We start from the raw sequence: 14,827 nt of genomic DNA, 5'->3' as shown, positions 1-14,827 counted from the left end.
CTTTTGTCAAATTGTAGTAAAGATGTAAGTAGGGATCGTTCTAAACCGGGGATTAGGAGGGATTGCTAAACTCTTGAAAACTACTCAATAATGTAAAAACAAAGTTTAAAACACTAAACTAGACTCAAAGAATGTAAAATTAAAAGTTAAAACACCAAAACAAAGCAAAGGAACCAAAACAGCAAATAAACACTCAAAACTGCCTTAGAAGCACAATCTGGGCAGTTTTGAGTACTAACACAAATTTGGACGAATATATGTTATAACTTGACTCAAAACACTTAAAAACACAAATCAAAACACTTTCTAACTAATCTAAGACTTCAAAATAAAGGGGGATTTGTTTTGGACGAAAATTGAAAACAAAACAGAAACTTTAAAACAAAACAGATTGTAAAACGTTTCGGATGAAAAGGATGGATAAAAGGCTAGTTAGGAGGTTCTTCTCCACACATGACACACTTGCAAACAAAACGATTTTTAGTTGTTCTTCCAATAAATTATGAAACTCAACACCCCAAGTTAATTAGATACGCTTAAATTAACCTTCAAGTTCTCCTTAAGTTAATGAATTGGATGGGAAAGCGCATACAACAATTCAAAGCATTCCTCAAAGGTTCCTTACGTGATGAGCACAATAAAGATACAATCAAGAATCATTAAGCACAATGAGAACTATAAGTGTTGACGAGGCATTCGTTACTATGATGAGCATGAAACTCGTGCCAAGAATTCATTCAACGCGATCGTTTTCAAGCGACCTTCACTACTTGTGATTATAAGATTGTAACTATTAGGTGAAACTCCCTCATAATCTAGCATCATATTCATGCATGAAAACTAAGCGTGCACTCTCAATCAACATACACAAATAAGTTATCAATCAAGTAGATGAACGAATTGAATCCACAATTTATGAAATAACAACTGAATGTAATCAAATCATATTGCAAGCATGTACATGGTCTCGAATCACCCCCCCCCAACTAAGGGGGTTTAGTTCCTCATACTCACAACACAAGGTTTATTGAATTGAAACATTGAAAACATAAGAAAGATTACACCTAAAAGTTCCAGCAATCTGCAATAGACTAGCAAGCACAATCAAGGGCACTCCTTCTTCCTTCTTGCTGCGACACAAGGTATGGAGATGGTTTGGGATGGTTTTGGATGAGGTAGAATGGTGGAAAAGTGTCTAGGATGGGTGTATGGCACGGCTAGGGGGGTTTAGGGGTCAGAAAATATGGATTTGGGTGAAGGATGGGCACGGCAAGAGGTGAGAGATGAAACCCAAAGACTCAAAACAGCACCTAAACACTCAAAACTGCCTTAAAAACACAATCTGGGCAGTTTTGAACACTAAGGAAGAATTTGAACGAAAATATGTTATAACTTGACTCAAGACACTTAAAAACACAAACTAAATTGATTTCTAACTAATATGACTCAACAAAATAAAGGGGGATTGATTTTAGACGAATTTGAAAACAAAACAAGAACTTTGTAAAACAAAATAGGTTTTAAAACGAGATTGATCAAATTGAATGGATGAGAAGCTAGCTCAGAGGTTCTTCTCCACACATGTCACACTTGCATACAAAATGATTTCCAATTGCTTTTCGATAAACTATGAATACTCAACGCCCCAAATTAACCGTGAATTGCACTAATTAACCCTCAGTTTTTCCACAAGTTATTAGGTTGGATGATTGCATACGACAACCCAAAACATTCCCTACAAGTTCCCTACATGAATTGCATAATAGAGATACAAGCAAGAATCATTAAGTTCTATGAAAAACATAAGCATTGACGAGGCACTCGTTACTATGATTTGCATGAAACTTATGCCAAGAATTTACTTAACGTGATTGTGACTAGCAACCTTCACTACTTGTGAATATAAGTTCATAACGATTAGGTGAAACTCCCTTATATTCTAGCGTCAAATTCATGCATGAAAATTAAGCGTACACTCTCAACCAACATACACAAATCAGTTTTTATACGAACGGATAAGTAAATTGAATTCACAACTTATGAATCACAACTGGATGTAATCAAATCATATTGCAAGCATGAACATAGTTTCGAATCACCCCCTAACTAAGAGGGGTTTAGTTCCTCATACTTACAAAGCAAAGATGCATAAATTTAGACATTAAAAACAAAGATAGAAAACACCTAGAAACGCTCCAACACTCCCAAGGCTTGGGCATAGGCACGGCACAAGATGTTCCTTCTCTTTCCTTCCTTGCAAGCAGCGGCACTAGAGGTTTTGGACGGTTTTGGGTGGTTTTTATGGTGTAGAATGGATGGGGAATGGTATGGAAAGGTTTAGGATTGATGGGTGGTGTGGCTAGGGGTGGTTTTTGGCTGAAATTAGAGAGAATGGTGGTGGGAAGTTTCGGCCAAAGCAAGGAGAAAATCTGTTTTGTTGATGAATATGGGAGGTGGTATTTATAGGCTTGAGAGATGACCACTCCATTTCCTTTGCATGTGCAGCTTGTGTGGGTGTGTGTTGTCATGTTTCCCCTTTACATTTACACACACATGCTTCATCATTTCAACCACCAAACACACACATTTTCTGCCATGTTTTCCTTTACATTTACACACACATGCTTCATCATTTCAACCACAAAACACACACAATTCCTACCCATGTGTGTGTGTTTCCTTTGCCTATGTGTGTGTTTTTTTCCTTTGCATTTGCAGACACATGTTCTTCATTATTTCAGCCAACAATCCACCCATTTTCTGCCCATGTGTGTGTGTTTCCTTTGCCCATGAGTTGCCTTTCTCTTTTTATTAGCCAAATCTGCTTAGCCCTTTTCTGACCTTTCAGTGTTACAATGCCCATAACTTCTTCTAGAAAAATGAGATTAACAATCCATAAATTGCTCCAGAAAATAGACATCTGTAGCTTTCCACGCATATAAGGCTCATTCTCTCATTCATTCTGAGCTGTTTGTAATATGCTTCCAAAGTCAGATAATCTGCACAGGCAGTTTTGACGAATTTGTTACTTAATAATTCACTTGTGCTACTTTTCTTTTCTTTGCTTGATAAATCACACAAAACACAAAAACATAGTAAATAGCTCAAAAATATAAGGAACTAACTAAGAAAAGACAAGTGAATTTTATGTAAAATATATATAAATATGAGCTTATCATTAGTTTCTTTACAGGTTGTATTCACACTTGCTGCAACTACAAAGACTAAAGTTTCATCCATGTGCTAGCTGAAAGTGTGTTGAAAGACAGTAGAGATGTGAGCTAGGGGTGGGTTCAAAAAACTGAAAACCTAAAAAAATCGAGAACCAAACCGAACCGAGACCGAAAAAAACCAAACCGAACCGAATATATATTTAATTATTTTTTTATAATATTTTAATTATAAAAATTAAAAAAATCTCTAAAGTCCTGGAGGCATGTGGGTTTGAACCCGTGCGCTCCAGTTGAAAGGTTTCAACAAAACCAACATGGCAACTGGTTTTGTTTTGTTATAGTTGTATAACTAAACTATTTATAAAGATATAAATCTATAGCCATTTGTGCAATTAGAAATCAACAAAACCCTAGCCACTAGTAGTAGCAGCCATACCTTTTCTTTTTTCATTCCCCTCTTCTCTCTCTCTCGTCCCTGCGCCTCCAGACTCCCTCCTTGTCCATGCCTCCAATTTCTCCATTCTTCTCCATTCTTCTCTCTCCGTTTCTCGATCTTCTCACTCCAGGGTAAGATCTTCAATCTCTCTTATTTATTTTGTCGATTTATGGGTTTTTTTAGAGTAAATTCCATGGAGGGAATCTGAAATTTTGGTGTAAATTTATGGGTTGTTGTTTTGTTTTGTATTGTAGATTTGTTTGATTTTTGTGTTGTGAGAGTCTCACCCATTTCTTTCCCTTTCTTTTTTTCTCCCCTGATATCATTATTTGCTTATCCTCTTTCTTTGCCTCAGCGGCAGCACCACCACCACAACCAGTTGCAGCAACTGCAACAGCACCACCTCCGCCAGCTGTGGTGGTCTTGCTGCCCAATACAGCCAACAACGATGCAGCGACCACCTTCATCTATGCTTGAGAGGGCTCCGGATCTGCGGAGTGTGGAGAGAAAGGGTAAATTTGCAGCCGAATGAGGAAAAAAAATGTGCTTCAAGCTCCAGATATTAAAAAAAAATCATGAAAAAACCGAAAAAAAACCGAAACCGAACCGAAAAAAATCAAAACCGAAAAAAATCGAACCGAAAAAAAATCGGACCGAACCAAAATTTCGGTTCGGTTTCGGTTTTAGCAAAAAACCGAATCGTTTCAAACCGAACCCAGCCCTAATGTGAGCTGCTGTGTGCTAGCCGAAAGGTTGTGATTCCAACCTGGAATAATGCAATGCATGTGTGTGCCAACTATCTAAAGTTGCTGCCTGTGTTTGAAAGGGTGTAAAGATGGTAAACACCATCATTCATTGCATGTTGTTGTATTGTTTATCAATTTCTGTTTTGTATAAATAGGCTTTCTTGCTAGGTTTTAGAACATCAATCCAATTCCCATTCTCATTTTCAGCTTGTAAGCTTTAAGAGTTGTAAACTCTTCTAATATTTCATAGTGTTTGTTATCACCAAGCTTGTTACTTCTTTCCTTTTCGTTTGTCCAATTTTATTGAGAGTGCAAAGTGAGAGGTGTGATAGAGTTTGTAAACTTATCACCCACATATTTTGGTATTGAGTTAGTAAAACTCTTGTGAATACCAACAGCAACTTCAGGTACAAAAAGTTCCTCATGATGTGGATGCAGAGAATATTAAAATGAGCATGTTTAGCTGCCAAAATCTAAAAAGACAACGAACGGGATTATGAAGGGAGATGACGAGTAAGTAGTTGTTTTGGAATAAGTGGCAGTTGTAGAACTTAGAAACGAGTTTGCAGACCGCATGTATATTTATACTTAAGTGTAGTTTTTGACTTTCATATTTTCAATTTGTTCTGTTAATGGTTAAGAAGACATGAATCACATGCATAAATATTGCATATCGTATATATACATGGAACTTTTGATATGTTTTATATGGTTTAAAAACCCGCAGCATCGTGCGGGCACCATCACTAGTTAAATACTAACTACCTTATCTAATGCATTTTTAATGTGTCCAAAAATAGTTACCTTCATTTCTGAGTTTCTTCTTCCGTATACACAAAATCATTCCAACTAGCAATCCCATGAGAAAAACTGCAGAGCTGAGTAGAATTGCTAGTAGCTGTCTCTTGTTGAAATTGCTCTTTTTCTTAGCGTGATCTGAAATATCTGTATTAAAACAAACTTTTCGTGTGATCTCGTAGTGTTGCAGTAACTGTGATTTTAACACTTCACTTATTTAAACCCTACTTTGCATACTGCAGAGAAAGGTCGAAGATGTACCTCGTTCTGAAGCTGCCACCCGTATATAGAGGTCTTGACCACCGCCGGGAGTGAATTCTCTTATGTCAGTGAGGTTATCAAACCAAAGCGCGCAGCCACTTCTTCCCTCCCTGATGTCCAGATTTGCACACGCAGTACATGAGCAGTTTCCCAAACATAATCCCTTGCATTCCTTAAGGCTCGTGCTTTTATCAAACCACGAGGTTGATGTGTCTGGCAATTTCATCCCACTGTACTTTATGAAGCCATCTCCATCGCTGCAGGCCAACGGAGTCCTTCGAACACATCCATCAGACCAATATCCCAAATTCCAATCTTTTGAAGATTTTGGTACAAATCCCTTCAAGCATGCACATATCGGAGAGTTATTATTGATACTGCAACTAGAAAATGGACCACAAAAGGCATAGGTTTCACACCGATCTGCTAGGAGTGTAGCGGGAAGTTCCCAACTGTGTTTTTGGTACACCCATGTGAACTGCTCGGAGACCCCGAAGGGGTTCAATACAATTCTCGAGAACACTGACATGTTTCGGAGGCTGTACTCAAAATAGACCTTGTCCTTGTTCAACACAAATTAGTCCCAGATACTGGATTTGGTTCTCTGACACCATATCCTTGTCCTGTCAAATAAAGGCCATTCCTTGACCCTGTTCTCTCCTGTATCTTAGCTCCTTTCATAAGAAGAACTTGTGGTAAGCCATGATAATCCATTCGTGCCAAAAATTCTCCTTGAGTAGGATCTTCTGTGCTCTTCCATGACGAGAGATACCTATCTAAACCGGTAACCAAGTCCCCACAAATCTTCATTTCCGGTAGGAATGTGTCACAAGGATAATCAAAACTCTGCCACAAGAAGTTATTCGGGTTAGTTTCGTTCCCATCTTGCACCACAAGATTTCCAGAATCCAAGAGTTGCGACACCGGATTCCCTGCGATTCTTGAAGAATTCGATGACCACACAATGCTGTTTGAGCTATTGAGAAGGACCAGAACTCCTTGCTCGGTGAGCTTCAGAAGTCCCAAAGAATCACCAAGTGGTGTTTCTCTGTTGGCTACCCACACAACTGCATCAGTAGAAACAGTGTACCATATATTCCCAAGTACCGGCTTTTCGATTTACCAGGGCTGAAGAATCCCAGTTCATAGCTTCTACCTACTGAAACCAGAGTTTCGCCATCTCTTATATATCGACTCGGAGTGATTGTGCCCAGTGCAGTTGCAGCTGCGATTCTTAGAAGGGAGAATAAGAAGAGCAAGCACATAAAAAAGCTTCGCAAGGCTTTGCATGATTGCATGGTTGTTCTGAGATTGTACACTTTGTCCAAAGAAATTAATACAAAAATTATGCAGAGAAGATGGACGGTTTGCCCAAAGAAAAATCAAATAAATTAAAGTACTTGGGTTTCTTAATTGACCCAACTTTGGTTTGGAGAGAAAGTTATGCTCTATTGACAATTCAGACCCAACAAAGTTGACAGCTGATAATAACAGTGATCACTTGTCCAATGGTGGATAGCCAAAGAAATTCATATGACAAATGCCTCTCTCCCAGCTGTCATGAAACAATAATTCACTTGTTATCAGTTAGCGGAAATTATAGAATGAATTGGCTCATAATATCGCATGACCGTTAAATTTTTAGTTGTTGAATTTTAAAATAGACAAACAGAAGCAAAACTTTCATCTTCAAAAGAAACAAAATACCCATCAAGCATGTCAAATCTTATATGGAATTCAAGCATTAGCTAATAAAACCTACCTCAAATATGATGGCAAGTATTAGCGAAAAAATCAAATCATTGGGTGAAGGGAACCAACTTTTTGTACCAAGTTTATTCATTAAATGTGTTTGTAATTGAATGAAAAAAATGTGTCTGTATTTCAGAAAATAAATAAATAATATATGTGTACACATGTCAAACTCTTACGCGTCACAAGTAAATGTCAAACATATATAATATATGTTTATTAGCTTTATTAGTTGTCATAAATAACGAATACAAACTTTTACTTATGACCAAATAAATAATACAGACACATAAATATCTATGCTAGTTGTCTGAGCATTAAACAAGCTCAGTTGGTATTTGATATGATGTCTAAACGAGATGTCGTGTCCTGGAATGTACTTCTAACTGTGTATTTTTCGAACAGAGATTGCGAAAGGGGTGTAACTTTATTTTATAGGATGAGAAGGTAAGTTGTTTAGTTGGATGGTGCTTCATGGAATGCTGTTATTGGTGGGTACTTGAATAATGGGCAGACGGAACAGGCGCTGAAAATGCTCGGACAAATGCAAGAATCAGGAATTAAGCCCAATCAGATCACAATTACTAGTTTGTTACCAGCTTGCGAAGATTTGGTAAGCTTGAGGGCAGGCAAAGAGGTGCACAGTTACATCTTTAGGAATTGTTTAATGGAGGACTTGGCTACCACAACAGCTTTGGTTTTCATGCACGCGAAATGTGGTGAGTTGGAACTTTCTCAGAGGGTCTTTGATATGATGCCAAGAAGGGATACAGTTGCATGGAATACGATGATCATTGCAAACTCGATGTATGGGAATGGAGAAGAAGCCTTGTTACCATTCAGAAAAATGTTAGACTCTGGGGTGAAGCCTAATTCTGTTACTTTCACTGGTGTTTTGAGCGGTTGTAGCCATTCTCGGCTGGTTGGTGAAGGCATCATGGTTTTTGATTCAATGAGGAGGGATCACTCAATAGAACCCAATGCAGATCATTATGTAAACACGAAATTTTCCTGAAACAAAAGAGACAAGAACAACGTGCACAAAATAATATTTTGTATTTGATGATTTTTTAGGGTTACAATCTCTAATTTGATCCTCTAATTCGATCTTCGTAAGGTGTGTGTTTGTGGATGTGCGATTGATCCAAAGGGTCGTTGGGCTTGATCTAAGGATGAACGTTCTTCAAGGGCCGTGGGCTTGATCTTGAAAGTGGATTTGAGCGGATCTTCAAGGAGCCGTTGGGGCTTGATCTTGAGGATGAGCGTTTCTTCAAGGGCTGTTGAGGCTTGATCTTGAATAACGGTGATGAACGGATCTTCAAGGGCTTTTGGGCTTGATCTTGAAGAACAGTGATGAACAGATCTTCAAGGGCTTTTGGGCTTGATCTTGAAGATGGATGATTGTTGATCCAAGGGCCATCGGGGTTTGATCTTGGAAGAACAATGAACGAAGAACGCTTTCTTCAAGGGCCGTCGGGGCTTGATCTTGAAGGTGGATGATTGTTGATCCAATGGCCGTCGGGGCTTAATCTTGGAAGAACGATGAACGAAGAACGCTTTCTTCAAGGGCCGTTGGGGCTTGATCTTGAAGAACGATGAACGAAGAACGAAGAAGGCTTTCTTGATTCTTCGGGAACTTGGACGCTTGAGAGCTTCGGAGTTTCAGAGCTTCAGAGCTTCAAGGTGTAATATGAAAATTGGTCCCTCCAAATGAATGAAATTGGCTTCTATTTATAGAATTTTCCGAGGCCTAATTTTGAATATAATATTCCAGATGAAATAAGTCATTTCTGCCAGGTGTTGACACGTGTCCTATTTGATGACTTTTCCAACTTATTTCGATTTTTTGTTTAGACATACGCTACGTGTAAAATTTATGTAATACATGAGCGTCGAAACTTTGATTTATCGGTCAACATTTATTTACTGAAATTTCGATGTCTACAAATGCCCCCACTTCAAGGCGTGTCGTATACATGTGCTTGTCACATGTAGGAGATGCGTTTTGAAGTCCCTTACTGTAGATGTCGATCCAAGGGCCATCAAGGCTTGATCTTGAATTGGGTTGGAGATTTCTTCAAGGGCCGTTGAGGCTTGATCTTGAATTGGGCTTGAGATTTCTTCAAGAGCCGTCGAGGCTTGATCTTGAAGGTTGAAATTGGACCACAAGGAGCTTCATGTGGTAGATGATCTTTGGCTTTGGTAGTGAATGAATTGGTACGTATTTGTTTTTTGCGCTTGTTGACTTTCCACAGCTTATTCTTGAACTGGATTTGATTCAAGGGTGGTGGACACTTGATCTTGAATCGAACTTGTGATTTCTTCCAAGGCCATCGAGGCTTGATTTTGAATTTGGCTGGAAGCTTCTTCAAGGGCCGTTGAAGCTTGATTCTTGAAGGTTGACTCAAACACATGGCAAGCAGGCATGAGGGGAAGGTGATGACTTGTTGCTTTGTTCAATCTTTCTAATTCACACCTGAGCAGTTTGGTCAACGGTATGATCTTCAAGATTGATGGGCTCTTCTTCCAGTTGGTGACTTGATTTTTAAGGATTTGATTCAAGGGTGGTGAATCGGCACGTGCAGCCCACAACGCCTAGTAAGTCGACCCAAGAATTTGAGGGTCAAAACGAGTCCTCCACCCATAGTGATTGCAACCCTGATGATATGAGATACTTTTGATTTTTTAAGAAGTAGCGGATGAATCGGCACGTGCTTTGTTTTTCGCTTGTCTCCACATGCTTCAATGTATCATTTTCCCTTGCCTTATTTATTCTTCTGGCAGAATGTGGCATCTTCTCGAGTTCCTCAGTTCAGACTCATTCTGCTGAGTTGACTGTGCAGGCTGCATTCTTCTCTGCTTGTTTCTTCAAGCAGATGTGGTAGCTTCTTGAGTTCCTCAACTCGGACTCCTTCTGCTGAGTTGACTGTGCAGACCGCATTCTTCTCTGCTTGTTTCTTCTGCACGTTGTCTCCACATGCTGCAAGGTATCATTTTCACTTGCCTTATCTGTTCTCCAGGCAGATGTGGCAGCTTCTTTGGAAGTACAGCAGCAGTGAAAGACGAGTACTCGAGAGTAATACCATGTAAGCAACCAGGCAAAGGTTCCAGGTAGTCGATTCCTTACCTGAGTTTGAGTGGAGGTTCCGACATATTGTTTTCTTTATCCTTGTCTTTGCAGGTAAGAACAAGGACAAAGGAAAGGACGGGGAGAAAGCATGATATGAGATACTCTTGCTTTCTACCCTGGTGATATAAGATACTTTTGCTTTAGGTCATTTGTTTGCAGAGGTACCCCAAGGAATAAGAAACACTGAGTGACTCGAGAGGCTTCGTTGGGAAGGCATTCTTGGAGATGAAGAAAGGTTCTCGGAGATGAAGAAAGGTTCTCCGAGATGAAGAAAGGTTATGTATGTCTACCTTGCTATGGAGGGTGAAGGTGGATAGTTATAGGAAATTCTTTAGTACCTGTAGAGGTACTATTCTTTCACTCGTGTCGGCAACCAATGCGTGATTGATCAGTATGGCTTCACGTGCTTTCTTTTTTATCAGAAATCTTCGACAAATTGTCCGTAATTTCCGCCTAGCTGAGTGTGCATGTGACAGGTGTTGACGAGGCTGAAAAAGACTGGCGTCTCTTCGATATCTGGGATCGGCGTTTCGACAAATTGCCCGTGATTTCCGCAAAGCTGAGTTTGTGTGTGACGGGTGCTGACGCGTCTGGAAAAGCAAGATGCTTCTCTGATTTCTGAGCTTGCCTCTTCGATTTTTGAATTGGCCTCTTTGAATTCTGAGCTCGCCTCTTCTATCTCTGAAATCCCGTCGAGTACTGATTTTTATAGAGGCATGCAGTTCGTTTCAAAGCACACTTGAATTTTCGCTTGTAGAAACTCCCTTCTTGCACTTCTAAGATCTTGATTTGTCTGACCTCTTCTTTCTTCAACACCTTTGAAAATGTCTGGACCCTCCGACCGTTGTTTTTTATTTGAACCTTGGTGAAGAGGCAGTCCCGCCTTCTCCAGACAACATATGGCGCCCATCCTTCATATCCCCTACTGGTCCTCTTACCGTTGGGGATTCGATGATGAAGAATGATATGACCGCTGCGGTGGTGGCCCGGAACCTTGTCACTCTCAAAGATAACAAACTACTTTCCAAACGGTCTGATGAGTTGGCTGTTAAGGATTCTCTGGCTCTTAGTGTGCAGTGTGCAGGTTCTGTGTCTAATATGGCCCAACGCCTATTTGCTCGAATCCGTCAAGTCTAATATGGCCCAACGCCTGGGGGTCGGTTGGTGTAAACTTGCAAGTGCACAAAGTAGTCGTAATATAGCGTTTTGCAAGTCCAAGTATCGTTCCCACGAGGATTCTAATTCAATCTCCAATTCGATAAACTAAACCAAATCTAATAATATTAATAACACACAAACACAAAACTATAAATTCAAACAACGGACTAGACTCGATCTTAATTAATAAAATCAATCAAGGATGTGAAGAATTTGTTGTGATGATTTTATAAACGAACAAAAACAGAACCTTAAGTAAAAACTGAAATTAAAGAGAAGAAAATGTTGTGTTTTAAGGCAAGTGATGAAAAGTCTAGGGATTCGGAATCAACCACAAGCAATCTAATTTAGGTTTCAATGCATTCAACGGATCTTTCGATTCTTTAGATGATAATTCCCGTATCTACGTCCTTGTCAGGCACATTAGATCATAGTTTTCCTTAAGTGAATGATTCTCTCCTAGTTCAAGCAGAGGTCGTATATCCTAACATGCAATCTATCCTGGTTAAGGCATAAATTTAACAAATAGGACTCTGTACGCTCTAGAAAACAAGGGAACCAAGCAAACCATTATTCTTTGTCAAGCAACAATGTAATTTACCACACTTAACCACAAGAAGCTAATTGAATTATATTGCTAGTTCAGCCTCAAATTCATCTTCCAATCTTACTAGATGCAAAGCCCTAAGGTGATCAATCAAAGAACCCATACAAAGAGTAACAATTCAAACAGTGATTAAACATTCATCTAAAAGAATCTAGAAACCCAATGAATAACATTAAAAACCATAAACATCCATGCTAGGGCATCATCCTAACCCTAGAAAAAGAGTTTAGTTACTCATAGAATATGAAAACATAATTAACAATCTTAAAAACATGAAGAACTTAGGATCGATGAAAGGCGGCTGCTGCTCTTCCAAAAACACGCAGAGAATCCCCCCCAAAAGAACCCCTCTTTGCTTCCTACAATCTCTCCCTTATCGATTCGTCAAAATCCTAGCATCCTTAGGTCTTTTTCAATCTTTTCCTCATTTGTATTGGATAATTGATGATGTGGCAGGTAAGTTTCCCAAGTAAATTACTCCAGACCCATTTGAAATAGGACTAAAATCATCTCCAACGTTTTCTATCTTGGGCTTTGGGCTTCGACTGAATTATGACTTGAAAAACCCAACAGACTTTGCAATTTCCGCGTAGACTTGGCTGACCGACGTCTTGTACAAAAACTTTCATAACATCGTCTAGGAAACTCGAAATCACAGTCCGTAAAATTCCTCTGAAAGCTAACATCCATATCTTTCCAATGGTATAAAGCTCAACAGCTGGTTCATTCTGAGGAAGTACAGTTTATTCCGTCAAGTTGGCTGATCTGCACAAACAGCTTCTGCTTCCAGGGCACATAACTCACTTCAATCGCCAAAGTGCTCATTTTTTCTTCTTTCTTCATCTTCACTCTTCAAATCTAAGAAAAACATAAAACTAAATGAAACAAACTAAATTCACTCAAAAACATAACAAAAATCTAAACTAAAGGGCATTAAAATGTATGCAATATTGGTCGTATCATCGGTGGGGAAGCTCGTGCGGGATCTGACGTATTTCCGGCGAAAGCCGTGGTTTTTGTTGCTGTGCCATCTCGCCTTCTTCCATGCTCTTAGTATCGGACGCCTCTTCTTCTCTGCTCAAGTCGTCAGATTCGTCGGCATCCATTGTAGAAATCAGAAGGAAACCCAATAAGGAAGAAGCAAAACGTTGAACAAAGGCAGCTGGCAAAGTGTTGAACAAAGCGTCAGCAGCCATTCTCTCAGGTCCCTCATGGCCTGGATCTCGCCCATGCTCGCTCTTTCTCTCTCTCTTCTTGCGTGGAAGACGTTGAAGATGACATAATGCTAAACCCACGAAGCAACGATGCATTGGTTGCTGCTACGCCCATTTGAGCAGCTTTCTGAAGCAGTGCTGTCGCAGACATAGATGGTTGTGATGGAGGCGCATATTGCCTACGCTCCTGTCCTGCAGACTCGAAAATTGAGGATCCATGGCTGGTTGAGAGGCCAAGAGAAATGGGCTCCATTGAAGAAGATGGAGCTAGGTTGGTTGATTGATCTGGATGCCCCATGGCTCGAATTAAGTCAGTAAATGCAGGCGGTTGAGGAGGTTGCAAGCTTGCCGATGTTGTTGAGGAAGCGAATAAACTTGCAAACACACCACTGCTTGTACTGCCATTGCTGCTTGAGCTGTTGCTGCTGCTGCTGCTGCTACAATTCCCCTTTCTACCCACCACAGCCGGCACTGCTTCCACAACTTGCGTGGGATTTTCTGGCAACTCTCTCACTGGACTTTGTGTAGGCGGGGAAGATGACGGATTGGGCTTGGAGGCTGCCACTTGGGCCTGGATGGCCTCCTTTTGAGAGGCTTGCTGCTGATGGATATACATACATACATACATATATATATATATATATGTATATATATATTTGTATGTATATGTATGTAAAAGAAATCTCTTTTTTTTTCTTTTTTCTTTTTGTAAACAAGTAATAACGTATGTATTCTTTTTTTTTATTTTTTTTATTAAATACATAAAACATATGTATTTTTTTTATTTGATGTGATGCAAGGAATCTTTAATTTTGGAGAAGGCAGAGCATGATGTTGGAACCCTCATGAAGCTTTCAGAGACGTGGTATTTGGAGTGAGCAAGATGTGGGCATATTTGTGCTTTCTGCTGCCTAGGGTTTGTGCAAGAGACTGCAACGGGGTTTCGCTGTGTAGTGCCTTTTGATCACAGTTTTCCCTCGGTGGTGCGCTACCGTGTGGTGCTATGCAAGAGACTGCAGTGGGGCTTCGCTGTGTAATGCCTTTTGGTCACAGTTTTCCCTTGGTGGTGACGTCGACGTGCGGTGTAAGAAACTGCTTGCGTAATTGCTGCGAGGTTGCGTAGTGCGATTGCGTGGCATTTTGGTTTCTTTGCTACTGTAGCGTGCTTTGAAAAACCGTCTTATAGCTGCCCTCTTTTCCGATGCTGCTTGGAGCTTGTTCCAGTATGTCACCTTTGCCAAGTGGGGTTGTGCAAAAGGCTACAACAAGTTTATGTTATGTAGTGCCATTTTGGTTACAACTTTCCTCGATGGGGGACATTGCTGTGTATATTGACCTCGCTGCTTGCCATGGGCTCTTTGCCGCTGCTGCTTGGAGCTTGTTCCAGTGCGTCACCTTTACCTTGTGAGGTTGTGCAAAAGACTGCAGCGAGTTTATGATGTGTAGTGCCTTTTGGTCACAACTTTCCTCAGTGGGGGACGTTGCCGTGCACATTGACCTTGCTGCTTGCCATGGGCTCTTTGCCGCTGCTGCTTGGAGCTTGTTCCAGTGC

The 14,827-nt window shown here is 40.1% G+C and overlaps 1 protein-coding gene and 1 long non-coding RNA gene across 3 annotated transcripts; one reads left to right on the top strand and one right to left on the bottom strand.

Moving 5' to 3' along the window:
* Positions 1–3,551: 3,551 nt before the first annotated feature.
* LOC139195753 (uncharacterized) lies at positions 3,552–6,321 on the top strand. Of its 2 annotated transcripts, none has more exons than XR_011580673.1 (3): positions 3,552–3,740; positions 3,965–4,868; positions 5,396–6,321. It is a non-coding gene; the product is annotated as an uncharacterized lncRNA (long non-coding RNA). The 2 variants fall into 2 exon arrangements; XR_011580674.1 differs by having other exon boundaries at positions 3,556–3,740; positions 3,965–4,447.
* A 6,949-nt stretch (positions 6,322–13,270) lies between these two features.
* Positions 13,271–13,891, bottom strand: LOC139196222 (zinc finger protein GAI-ASSOCIATED FACTOR 1-like). The gene has a single exon (XM_070821894.1). It carries the CDS (start codon positions 13,889–13,891, stop codon positions 13,271–13,273), a length of 621 nt encoding a protein of 206 aa, XP_070677995.1.
* Positions 13,892–14,827: the final 936 nt, after the last annotated feature.

This window comes from Malus domestica, chromosome 05 (genome assembly GCF_042453785.1).
Source record: "Malus domestica chromosome 05, GDT2T_hap1".
NCBI classification, from domain to species: Eukaryota; Viridiplantae; Streptophyta; class Magnoliopsida; order Rosales; family Rosaceae; genus Malus; species Malus domestica.
This window is presented reverse-complemented; position numbering and strand designations above follow the sequence as displayed.